This window comes from Aplysia californica, unplaced genomic scaffold (genome assembly GCF_000002075.1).
Source record: "Aplysia californica isolate F4 #8 unplaced genomic scaffold, AplCal3.0 scaffold00504, whole genome shotgun sequence".
NCBI lineage: Eukaryota > Metazoa > Mollusca > Gastropoda > Aplysiida > Aplysiidae > Aplysia > Aplysia californica.
In genome coordinates, this window is record NW_004797774.1 from 519,425 (window position 1) to 532,681 (window position 13,257).

General features: G+C 40.1%; 1 protein-coding gene across 3 annotated transcripts in view; it reads right to left on the reverse strand.

Annotated features, from left to right (window-relative positions):
• LOC101859961 (phosphoglucomutase-2) overlaps positions 1-12,123 on the reverse strand; it is a 35,240-nt gene extending 23,117 nt beyond the window's left edge. Inside the window, exons 1-5 of one of the 3 annotated variants that reach the window (XM_035971781.1) lie at positions 12,048-12,123; positions 3,567-3,880; positions 2,341-2,440; positions 1,678-1,745; positions 987-1,075 (exon numbers count right to left, since the gene is read on the reverse strand). In XM_035971781.1, the coding sequence (XP_035827674.1) occupies positions 987-1,075; positions 1,678-1,745; positions 2,341-2,440; positions 3,567-3,659 (350 nt within the window). In that variant the 5' untranslated portion in view covers positions 3,660-3,880; positions 12,048-12,123. Of the gene's footprint in view, positions 1-986; positions 1,076-1,677; positions 1,746-2,340; positions 2,441-3,566; positions 3,881-11,745; positions 11,957-12,047 lie in introns of those variants that run through there. The other 2 variants (XM_005105976.3, XM_005105975.3) reach the window with 2 other exon arrangements.
• Positions 12,124-13,257: the final 1,134 nt, after the last annotated feature.

The following is a 13,257-nucleotide window of genomic DNA, read 5'->3' on the forward strand; positions in this document are numbered from 1 at the left end:
CTTTAAAATAAAAGGAGAGTTTTCTCTATAAGCAAACAAATATAAACACCAATGAAACCAAACTTCTCCTATAGGTAAGGCAATGCCCACTTTTGGTGTCGGTCAAGATTTCTGGAAACCCCCGAAATCTGGGTTAGCCCGATTGTCCTTAAAAGCGACCATATATGGGCATATCATAGCATAATGTTCACCATGGTGAAGATTGTTCTAATTGTGCTTATCATCATCAGTAGCTCAGATGTAATGAAACTAAAACATTGAACTATCATTATGCCATTTCTCTCTACACCTTGCTAGCTGCCACTTCAGCATGGTCTATAACTTCTCTTCCTTCCTTAGATGAAAAAGGTCATCATCAGTTTATGAATGACGGGCAGTCCTTTTGAACCCCTCATCTCCGTCCTTTTGAACCCCTCATCCCCGTCCTTTTGAACCCTTCATCTCCGTCCTTTTTTAAACCCTTCATATCCGTCCTTTTTTTAACCCTTAATCTCCGTCCTTTTGAACACTTTCTTTATCCCCGTCCTTTTGAACCCTTTATCTCCGTCCTTTTGAACCCTACACCCCCATACCCCCCCCCCCCCAAACCTTTCCCTGAAATCTGAGCCCCTAAGGTAAAAACTCCCAGAAATCAGACAAATGAAATCAGTGTGAAAGGGCATAGGAAGCAAGAATTTTTGTGTTGTTACACCCTCAAAGACACAATTTAGACCATTTAGGTGACTGGCTTCAACCCTGCCTGTCAGGGCCAGCCCCAGATGAGAGGGATACAATGTCCCAGCATAAAGACTGAAGATACTCAATAAAAATTCTCCCCACACGAGAATCAAACTCGGGTTTTCGTGTGCCACGGCCAGGCACCCAACGCTACACCAGACGCCAGTTCAAGGAAATTTTGTCTCCGTCCCATTACACAAAAATAAAGAGAACCAGCACTCCCGTCCCATTATACAAATATAAAGAGAACCAGCACTCTCACAACTCACTTGTAACTATTGTGTCTCCCATCAAAGCCAATGACAACACCTTTTGAGCTCACAGTAGGCAGAGAAGCCTTCAGGTATTTCGCCAGACCCTACATCAAACAAAACAAGTAGTATGTTATGACAGGATTTACGCCATGAAGAGAGTAGCAGCAGCAAAATAACCTAACCATGCTTAACACAATCAATTTGAAAGGCAAACATTATTTATACAAGCATAATAATAAGTACAGACATGATCCCTTCCCGTCTTTCACAAACACACATGTACAAATGCTTCTGTCCAGCCTTTCACATAGGTATGCACAACACACACACACACACACACACACATAAATGCTAAAACCCAGCCTTTCACACACACATACAAACACATAAACCCATAGACACTCAAGTCACAAGTACATGCTGGCACACACATATATATACCATATTCATAAGCAAAACGCATAACAGACTCCGACATTATATTAAGTCCCACCAACTTCACTAGGCTGAGTTGTTAGCTTTTAGCTTTAGTGAATGTTTTACGGCACTTACAAAACAAATAAAATAGGTCATAAGCCCCAAAGACTTAGACATTATTAAAGAATAATATATACAAATAAAAGAAGCAGGAAAACTAAGGACGATATAGGTTTGATAGAAAAAAAACAAGGAGCAAAGTACACCAGAGCACCTGTCAACCACCCACCTGAGTTGTTTGTATCATTGTCAAGTCATTCATCTGTGAATTACCGGGACCCATGCGTGTTCGTAGACCTGAATATCAAAAAACAAGATTTCAGTATCACCCAATTGCTGCTCACAAACACACATGATGATTGCATAGACCTAAAAATTGCTAAAAAACTAAAAGAATTAGAACCTTACCAAAACAACGGAAATTCTTCTGGAGGTGAGCAACTGAGTAAGTATTTTTTTATTGCGATTTCAGACAACACAGAAAAATAACCGAATCACACCAAACAAACGGCTCATCCAATACCGTACCTTCCAGTGGTGTCTCGAAATTAATATGAAATTTACGTTCTTCGTCTTGCACATGAATTCCACAGAGCAAAAGATATTTTATCCGGTATCTTCATCTTCCTGCTTGGGATGAACACCTTCCTGCTTGGATTCATTCCACATTGACTAAGTTCATCCATACAATTCATAAAGTAAAGACCAAGACGATAAAGGGTTTATTGTAGGCACGTAATCAGATATAATTATACATAGTTCTCAAAAGCGAGTTCTGAGACAGTATGCCATTACTTATATATATATATATATATCAAAATGCTTGAATCTTACCATGGCTTAAAAAAAAAAAAAAAGCAAAGAATTCTAAGAGCAAGCTGATTAAACTGACCTGCAGTGCCAAACTCCATTCTGTGCAACAGCAATCGTTTCAACTCCGGGATATTCTTTTCGTCCACAAGAGCTTTGATTTCAAGTCTTGTCTTTTCATTCTGAACAAGAAAAGATCTATTGTCAGGAAGGAACTCTTATTTATTCTTTCTTTCAATTTTGTTTGCATTTGTGTGTGTGTGTGTGTGTGTGTGTGTGTGTGTGTGTGTGTGTGTGTGCGCGCTGTAAACAGTACTGTCTGTCTGTGAAACGACAAGATGGACAGTGCTTTGCTTAAATCCTCATTGGTGGTAACAGGAAGAACTTCCTTTGGGAAAATAAGTCTAATCTTACTTTATAAAATTAAAAAATAATCTTCTCACTTTAAAATGTCAAAACACTTACACTTACATATTAAACATTCATGGAAAGATTGAGGCAGACCTTAACAACAAGTTTTAAGTACCCACTATTAAAGAGTACCATGATCCACAAAGAAAAGAACAAGGAAAGATATATAAGGCCGACAGATGTTTGATAAGAAAGTTGTAGTTTTAGTTGAGGTTTTACGGCGCTCGCAACTGCATAAGTTCATATGAGCGCCAAGGGGTGGATGTCAACAGAGAAGTCCTTACAAGGAATCAAAATTACTCTGCTCTGCTCACCTCTCTAGCTTCAACAGCACAAAGTCTGCTTCGACTATCAAGGCACCCCGGAAACAGCGGGTCACAAGAGTGTGACAAACATACAAAAGAAGTAGAGGAAAATAATAATAATAATAAAAATGAAGATCATTTCTATATCGCCCACTCCCATGTAAACACAGCTCTAGGCGCTTTACATAAATGCATATTTATGAACAATATTCACGCACGCGACACACACACACACTTACACTCATACACCCTCACACACACTAACACACACAATCACACACACACTCACGCACACATGTGCACACACATGCACGCCAAACACACACACACACACACATAGTAAGGATTAGGAAAGAAAAAGCAGCAGTTCCCTGTTGCAGTTCTGGCAGTTATGGGTATGACATTGATGAATCAGCCCATTCACAGTTACAATTCTACAGAGCATAAGAACATGGTTAATATTCTCCCCTTTGGGAATGGCCTAAAGACACTTCAGTCAGTAGCACTGCCCCGTAGGGTTTTGATGGGAAAGAAGGAACAAACCACACCACAGTATCCGCCAGCCACACATGAAATTTCCTGCTTCACAAACCTTGTCCCATAACAGCCACTTCCTGATTTCGTTATCCACAGCATTATCTCCGGTTGGCTCAAAATCAACATCTGTATTGTTTGAGGATGACATGGTTGCAGTCGGAGAGAAGAAAACTTCTTCAATATGTTCTGTCTTTGGCGGCAGCCACAGCCTCTCTCTATACTACAGGCAAAACCAGTCACTGCCTGTGGACCTCTCTCTATACTACAGGCAAAAACAGTCACTGCCTGTGGACCTCTGTCTATACTACAGGCAAAACCAGTCACTGCCTGTGGACCTCTGTCTATACTACAGGCAAAACCAGTCACTGCCTGTGGGAAAATAAATCAAATGTAAATAAAACAATGATACACACACAGGAGACAGAGTTTATATTTTTGAGTGCACAGAGATTACATCATTTTTGTAACTATCTTGAGAAAATTTCCATTAGGTGGCACCAAAAAGTTGAGGGTGACTGTCTTCAGATGCATTTCAAGAAAGGATTTGAAAATTACCCATACAAATCTGGCAAAGTGAAGTGCCAATGCAATGACCAGCTTTTTCTTACTAAAGTTGACAGTAATTTTGAGTTTGTTTCAATTTGAGTCTATCCGCACCTTTTCAAATCAGTGTATAGTGTACATGATATTTGAGGGAAGGCGAGATTACATATAGTGACATACACGGTAGACACCTCAGCAATTTTCCAGTTTGGAATGATTTATTCAGACTTTGTTATAACTCAGGTAAAAAGGTAAACATTCAACCTTCAGATTTCCCTGATAACTATTTTTTTCCTGTAGATTCTATTCCCCTACTGTCATTTTCTACTTGAAAAGTCACCAGAAATTTCATCCTTAGGCCTTAGATAGATGTTTCATTTTCAGACTTTTACATTTACTTGTGTGACTAGTCCATATTGTTCTAGGTGCTGCATGTTCGTTTTGCTCCACAGCCCCACTTCCATGCATGCTGCTATCACTCAATACGAAATGCACTAGTCACATGCGGTAGTCTGAAAATAAAGCCTGTCAATTTTTTTTAGTAACGGAAAAGGACAAATAAGAAGACGTCTAACTTTTAAAAATTAAGTAATCAGGTAATTCTTAAGGTTGAATCCTACATAATTTATTACCCCAATCTACCAAGTCTGAAATAAAAATGTTCTGAACTGAAAAACTGCAAGCACCTTTATCCCATGGTACCATGTCCACTATAATAAACATGAAACACACCAATAAACATAGTCCCAAAGTTAATGAGGATCTAAATTCCAAATTTATGAGACAGTAGCCAAGATTCGAATTGAACGGAGAAGAACACAGATTGACTGAGCTTGAGATTGTCTAACTAGCCTACGAAGGTATCTCTATATTATATATATATATTTGTGAAAGTCCGTCACTTTGGTCGCCTAAAACCTCCGAACCACTTAACTTTCGAATTTGACAATATTAACGGTGGTTAAGAATCATATAAAGGGTGCAGTTTTATCGAGGAGCCTGAAGTCACTGTAGTTTAATTTTCAGTTTTTCATTAGTTTCGTTTAGATCTATTCTTGGGAAAGTCTGTCTTCTAAAACGCCATTGTAAACAAGTGAGGTTTCCGTTCACTAGCCGTTCGCACTGATTCCACACCTTTGAAATTCTAGAGTGAACAACTACGAAAAAGGAATGGAGAATCAATCTATACATCCATCACATATTTGGCAACTTGGAAACATGTTTCACTTTTCCCATAAAACTGCAACAGCTGCAGAGTTGAAAGTTGGTAAGTACCTGCAAAAAGATAGATAGGTCCCCATGACAGAGCCTAATTTTTTATTTATTCATTTCCTGAGTTTAGTAAAAAATATATTTGACAAAAAGTTGACATCCTTCTTTGGCTTTTGTAATTATTCCACTGAGAAACTTAATAATGATGGCTTGACTGACAAACAGCAAAAAATAGGAACTACTGAATTGTTTTTTTGAAAAGAAACAAAAAGGCGTCTTACTGATAGTGCATTATATATTTAAACCTGAATAATTACAAATGAAACCTGTGTACTCAACAAATTTCTAATACTAATTGGGCCTAAAACAAGTACGGCTAGACTGGCAGGCTAGCCGTACTTAATAACGATGGCTGAACGGCTGTGTACTCAACAGGTTTCTAATACTAATAGGACCTACAATAAGTACGGCTAGACTGGCAAGCTAGACGGCTAGACCAGCCGTACTTAAGGACGGCTAGATTGGCAGGCTAGCCATACTTAATAATGATGACTGAATTGTAAATAATATAATTTTAGTTTGCAATACCTATTGCATTTCAGACGAAACTAAAAGGTGCCTTACTGACAAGCATGTATTTTAAACCGGAATAATTACTGGTACTAGATCTAATGAGACCTGTGTAGTCAACAGGTTTCGGTCAATATTAGGGCCTACCTAGATCTTAAGTACAGCTAGACTGTCAGGCTAGACTAGCCGTACTTATTTTATAAGCCACTTCGCCTGAATAATTACTAACCAGACCGGTGTACTTTATAGGTTTCGGTCAAAAGGGCCTATACCTAAGTATGGCTAGCTACTTCGATACAAAAATTCTATCCCGAGTCTGAGGGTTCAAACCAAGTAAAGGCTAAGGAAATGGCCAGCTCTATTCGGACTCGAGTCCAATTAGATTCTTATCTACTCGGACTCAAGTCCGAATATGGCTTATATATCTATTTGGACTCCGGTCCGGAAAAAAAGGTTTTATCTATTCGGACTCGGCTTCTAAGTGAGTTATGTGTGAGTGTAAATAGGTTACATAATATAACTGTCGTCGGGGGACTTTACATAAAACCAGATTTCGAACTAGAATTACCAAGAAAGGACTGTGTGTAATTGTGTCAAAAGTAAAAGTCAAAAGACTGCACTCTCATTGCACGATGTAGTGTCTAAGTACACAGTAACTGGCAACTCGAAATCAGGGTTTTCCACCACCACTACAGCATCATCATTCATCATTACTTCCAAGGCTGATGTTAGGGGACCGTACGCCCAAATAGTGCTTGGTGCTAGAGGACCGTACGCCCCCATAGTGTTGGGCGCTAAGGGACCGTATGCCCTACCTGCGCGAAGGCTTGGTGTAAAGGGACTATACACAGATGTGCATGCATCTGGACTTTGCAAAAATACTGGAGGAAAACAGCCAGTTTAATGAAGCTCCGGACATTAGGAGTTTATTACTAGGAGAATGTTTGAAATGTCTGACAATACGATTGTGGGGATCCAGTGGCGGTGGGTTAACCAAACTAACAAACAAAGACAGTCACAGCTCTTTTCTTGTTGTTGTTGTTGCTGTTGTTGTCCCTAGTGGTTTTTGTGGCTGTTGTATGCTGCTGATGGTTTGTATTTGTTGTAATATTTGTTGCTTCAATATTTGGGCTGTCTATAATGTGTACAGATAAAGTCAACTCTATTGTACAGAAAAAGTCTTTGTGGATTTTTGCCACACACTTTAAGTTCGCCTTCTCAACTGTTTCAGTAATTTCTTCCAGAGGGCAAAAAAAATTTTCATCTTTAAATTTAGCAAAAGCTTTGTCAAATTTGTCGAAAGATTTGAATGCCTGCTCTAGAAAGCCTTCCTTGTCAGGCGGAGAAGATTAAAACTAGGACCACCACGCTGGGAAGCGAAGCGGAAATGGTAGATCTAGATCTAGATGATGTAAGATTCCATTAGAATTTCTAATCATCAAGGTAAAAGAACTCCGTGTTCACTCTGTCGCAATTAACACCGCGTTAGTTGTCACAGCGTCACTCCGTCGCAATTAATACTACTGTTAAAAAAAAAAACCATCTGGGAATGGGAGCTTACACTTACATACACCCTGATCAACTTGAATCACAGTCAGGCTACACACACACGCCAACTTAGATATTTTTAAACGAAGAGACTATCTCTCCAAATGCTCAGGAAAATAAACTTCTATCTTCTATTTGTCCTCTAACAGTTTTCGTTCTCAAGATTTTTAGGTTATTAGTGAGATTTAGGCGTCATCTTTCATTTTATGCCATTCTGCGAGGACTGGGAAGAAGCATTTTTTGTATCGAAGTCAATTTTTAGAGCTAGATCTAGATCTAGATTCTAGATTTAACTCTGTAAAGTAACAAATTATGGGTAAAAACAGGGGATTTTTTTTTTTACAAGAAAGATTTTAGTTTTGGCCGGCACTATTTCTCCGAACGTTCGGGAAAATAAAGCTGGGCACTATTTCTCCGAACACTCTGAAATCACATCCTTTCCCGCAAATTTTGGATATTATATATAGAATCTAGATCTATATTATAGCAGATCTATAGGCCAACCAAAGATTGTTCGTATACAATATGGTTCAATCGGTCCAAAAAATGTCCGCAGTAAATATATAAAGAAATGCTACAGTTCCAAACAGTTTTTCGCTACACATATGACGTGTTGCCTATGAAGGGTGCTGCTGTTGAACTTAATGTGTTGTGTTCACTCGTGTGCTGTCTAGATTTAGATCTAGATCTACGGAGGGTTATTGATAACGACACATAGAACTAGAATCTGCATTTGTCGCGGCTGCGACCCGCGACCAATCAATCGTGGCTCGATTTTTTGGCATTTTTTGTCCCCGAATCGGGAAATGAAAGTCAAATAATTAAAAAACATTTTTTAAAAGAAACCGAACCTCTTTACTTTTGAAAGAAAGTTCACTCAGCTTCACTTCGTCTATTTCTCACTTGTTGTCACCACGTTGATTTGTTGAATTTGAATACGTTAGTTACTTATTTTTCCCTCTTTGTGGTGTTTTATTTTGTTAGTGTGTATTTTTTTTCCTTGTTATTGTTCTGATGTGTTGCTTTTCTATCAATTTTTTTTGTTAAGGAAAAGGGGTGGGGGGGGGGGGGATGTTGTATAGTGTAACGTCATTTAATTTGATGTTCCTACCTTCATTAGATTCTCTAAATATATATATATATATATGTATAGATTTAAATGTGTTATGTTAGAGCGTACGTTCCACCAAAACAGATAGCATGTACTGACACTGGCAGGCCCCTTTTAATGTGATTCCATAATTTGCATGTTTTATCCTGTACTTTTTTTTAAAATTACGCACATTTAGGGTTAAAACAGCCAATCTTCTTCGGACAGGTGGACGCACGCCCTTATTTGTTAATTTTTGTGGTTGTTTACGAGCTGTTTTAATTTTGATTTCATTCTGTTGTGAAACCTTTCTTTTTTATGTTTTTACACTCATCTAAAAATCTCTAGACTACCGGTAGCTCTTGAAAATTGAAATAGATATTGACCCCAAAATTTGCTCCTGTGTGTGTGTGTGTGTGTGTGTGTGTGTGTGTGTGTGTGTGTGTGTGTGTGTGTATGCATGTGTGCATGTGTGAGTCTGTCTGTGTGTAGTAGTAAGTGTGTAAGTGGAAAGTGAGGAGTGTGTGTGTGTTTGTTTTTCGGGCTTTACTTTATTTCAGCCTTTATTTTATTCAGTAACAGTTCAAAGTATACAAAAATAGAAACACAGGATCCATTCACTCCAGGGCTCATGAGTCGTACTTCTCTTTCAGTTTCACTCATTCAATTCCCGTGTTCTCTCCCGCGGCTCATCCCCGTCCGCATGACTTTCACACCCCACACCCTCCCTCCAGGCACACACAAAGAAAATCTCACTCATTCCCTTGCACCCTGCGAACCATGGACAATAATATCTAATAGGCAAAACACTGCCTAAGCCGCATTCCTTTCGTTCGTGAGCTGTGGACCAGGCCAGGGGGGTCGGTCTCATCGTCTTTGTAGTTGCTGTCGCCTGTGGATACACTCGTACATTCTTCCTTTCACCCGTTCTTTCACTCACACAGTCTCTCCATCCACAGCTCAGCTCGTCATACATTCAAAAGTTGCCCACTGATCATGTTTAGTTAGTGTGAGTATAAGTTTGTGTGTGTACATGTGCATGACAGTGGTGGGTGTTACTGAAAGTTGTCTGTAGGCAGGCTTGCCATGCGGTGTTCCTTCCCAGACCAGAGTCAGAATGAAAGTTGGCGCCGAACTCTCGCAATAGGCAAAAAATCATGAGACCGGAAGCCGGAAACTGTTCGGTGAAATAAAGATCGGCACTATTTCTCAGAACGTTAGGAGAAATAGTCATTTCGTTTAGTTTTTGCTGGGTGACTAAATGCAAAATGGTAGTGTCAATTGCCACCGAGTGACGCGGTGGCGATTGACAAAAATTGACTTATTGTCAATTGCCACCGAGTAAATTGGAGCTCTTTTGCGTTTGTGGGTAGATCTAGCTTATTGACTTATCGAAGTGATTATTTGGACTCGAGTCCGAATATGAAAAAATGTTATTCGGACTCTGATTCTTGTCCAGCATGACATCACTTCCGACTTCCTGTGACTCGTGAATCCGGCTTCCTGTCCTGCCTCACTCGTGACTCGCCTCAGGCTGGGTAGAAACCGGGATCACTTCGGGCAAAAAGGCGTTTTGTGCAGGAGCCGAGTTTTAATCTTATGATGAATTTGAGGCCAGCCTGAAAAGTTATAGCGCTTCTAATAAATGTTTATTTATCAAGAGGTCATCAGAGGCAATTAAAGATGGCTCGTTAGCATGTGTCGGGGTCGGATGGGCGGCCTGCACACGTGTGGCTGTGTGCGTGTCGGGGAGGGTGGTGGGGGGCACTATCGGTCCGGGCTTTGAACGTCGCATAAGCGTCGGTCTTTTTCCCCCTGGCAACTTATCATTATTACAATAATAAGCTAGTCTTGACGTAGATCTACGTAATGAATACGTAATGAATTGTGCGCTGGTCTATGGAATCAAAAGTTGCCGTATGCTCAGCTCTACACAGCAACACAACTTTTTCTTGGTAAACAATCGATATGACACAGGCTTGTGTATTTGAACGAATCGGTCTTTTTTTTTTTTTTACACAGCTCATAATATGCCAGGTGGTCTGCTAATCTTCAATTTTACCTTTTTCTACAACAATGAAAGTGGGAAACGTGGGGGGGGGGGGGGGGAGAGGCGTATCAATGAGGCGGCGGGCAATGGATCGGCAGATAAGGTGTGGGGAAAACAAAAAAAATGGCGGAAAATTGGAAGCACTGAACGTTAGATCTATAGAACGAAGACACTTCCTTTTTTCCGGACCCGAGTCCGAATAACATTTTTTCATATTCGGACTCGAGTCCGAATAAGAATTTTTTTTATTCGGACTCGAGTCCGAATATGAAAAAATGTTATTCGGACTCTCGGACTCGAGTCCGAATAACGACGGCCTTCACTTACAATTGTGCTCGCGTGCTCGGTGTTGTGCGTTCGCCTGTGTGTGTGTGTGTGTGTGTGTTTTCCTGACCCCCGTCCCCCGATTTATGTTCCCGGATATAACGTGAATTTCTGCTTGAAAAGTTTGTGTGCGTTTGTGACCTTCTAGGCCTACTTCTAGAATTGCCTGTGTTGGTTCTACAACAAAGTGTAGGCTAAGGCTAGCCTAGATCTAGATACGTCTCATTGAAAACACGCCAAGTTGGTACCGTAGCTCTAGACTAGATGCTTGTCCAATGAAATTAGTTGAGAATAAATTGACCCATGGGACACACATTATGTATAATGCTAAAGATAGTGTTGTTTTCAGACTTGACACCGCTTCATTCGGTGGCAATTGACGCTACCATGCAAAATAGGTTACTTTGCCAAGGTCGAGCAGTCTTGTTTTCTCGCAGGACCTTTTGAAGGTATTTTCAAATGAAGGTTAGGGTTAGGGTTAGAATCTAGGTCTAGATCTAGGCCTCTTCTTTATAATTGTGTTTGATGGGGTGGTCGCTCGTTATGGAAGTCCTCCCGTCCCAAATAATTGATTTGCGACAGTTTTAGTGGCTTTGTTGATCTGCAGCATACAGTACTGCAGTTTGACCCCCTGAAACAGTGCAACTGTGTGCGGGAGTGAAAGTAAAAATTTACCCAGCTGTGGAAACTGCAATGTGCATACAAACCGCCACGATCCAGGCTACGGCTACAAATTGGATAACATCAACAATAACAAGAGATCATCAAGTCGAAAAAAAATTGTGTCCAAGCGAGGAAGTGTGCATTGTTGTTGAAAAGAATGCACTGTGTGACATTATTCGAAACACCTCTCTCAGCCAAACCAACAAAACAACGAACCATAAACACAATGCAAACCTAAATCAAGAGCCGGTAGACCATTCAAGGTTACAAAAGGCAAATGTAAAATCACCGAAGTCACAGGCAAGACTTCTTGTTTATTATTGTTCTCCTTCTCTCTTATCTCTCCCCACTGTCCGGTGTCCAGATTTTTCCCGAGCGGCTATTTTTCATCCATGGGGACATTGGTTATTTGTTGTGCTTTCACTGTAGTTCTTTTTATGGTCAAACAATACTATAATTTTTAAGAACCAAAAAACAATTAGAAATTATTAAGAAAAAAACGAGCTTCTTTATACAGTCCTGCTATTCATATCTACTTCTCTCTTCAGAATTCCCTCTCAAGCTGAACGTGTTCACCGGCATGAACGTACACAAAAAAGCTTTACTTAGAAATGTCAAGGCCATCCTGAATCATGTCAAGTTCAGAGTTTTTTCACCTTATAAATTAATCTGCAATGTACGGTAAACACCCGTTCAACTATAGGGTATCGACTCGATAGAAGCAGATCACCCAGATTAACCTTTCGTCGTAACATTCCACACGTAGATCTACCAATTCAGCAGATTTTATTAACAAGAGGTCGGAAAAAGACACGGCGATTGGTGTTATTATAACGCTATAGCTAAGTAATAGTAGGCTAAGTTTTTACCGCTGTTTACTTTTTTTGAAGACTAGATCTATAGCAAACGCATCGATGAATGAGGTAAAATGCTCGAGAAAGACATGGGAAGTATATAGCTGTATAATACGTACACAGTGACAGTGTGAACTAATGGAGTCCACTTCTTTATAGATCTACAATTGCACGTTCTCTCTTCAGTACTCTCTCCTCAAGCTGAACATGTACACCGGCATGGCATGGGTGTACCCCAAGGAGATTAAAAGTTCTAAGCTCCTTGGTGTACCCAAGACCGATACAACTAACAAGACAGGACGGACAATCCTTCTTTAGATCTATGTCAGTCATGTCCTCCAAGGTTCGTTTCATCAGCAGCTGTACGTAGCACCGACGTGGCGCACGGTGAGACCAACGCGCGCGTAACTGACGTTATGAATGATGTAATCTTCAAGAACGAGTGTTCAAGTTCAAGGCACAGGCCTATACCATGACGCAACAATGGGTCTGTATTTCTTTTTAGAATTTGCGGAATCCGAGTTCAATCATTCTCGTGTGGTGGGAATTATCTTTTGTCAGGTTCTCGGTTCTCCTGCTAGTGGACGGTGAAGCCTATCGCTCTTTCAGCCCGGGTTGGCCCTGGCAGGCTAGGCCGAAGCCCGCCTTCTATAATTAATTTTTAAATTGTGTAGATGATCAAACAAGTCCAACAGTTTAAATATCTAGGATATATGATAACATCTGATGCCAAATGTTCCACAGAAATAAGACGGAGAATTACAATGGCTAAAGCTAGTCACGATGGAATATATAGATTTAACACATTGCTCAAGCATACCCTGACGCTTTCTTTCCCTTGGTGGAATCAGCTTTGTTTGAAGAACCAAATATGCGCACATATATTATATAT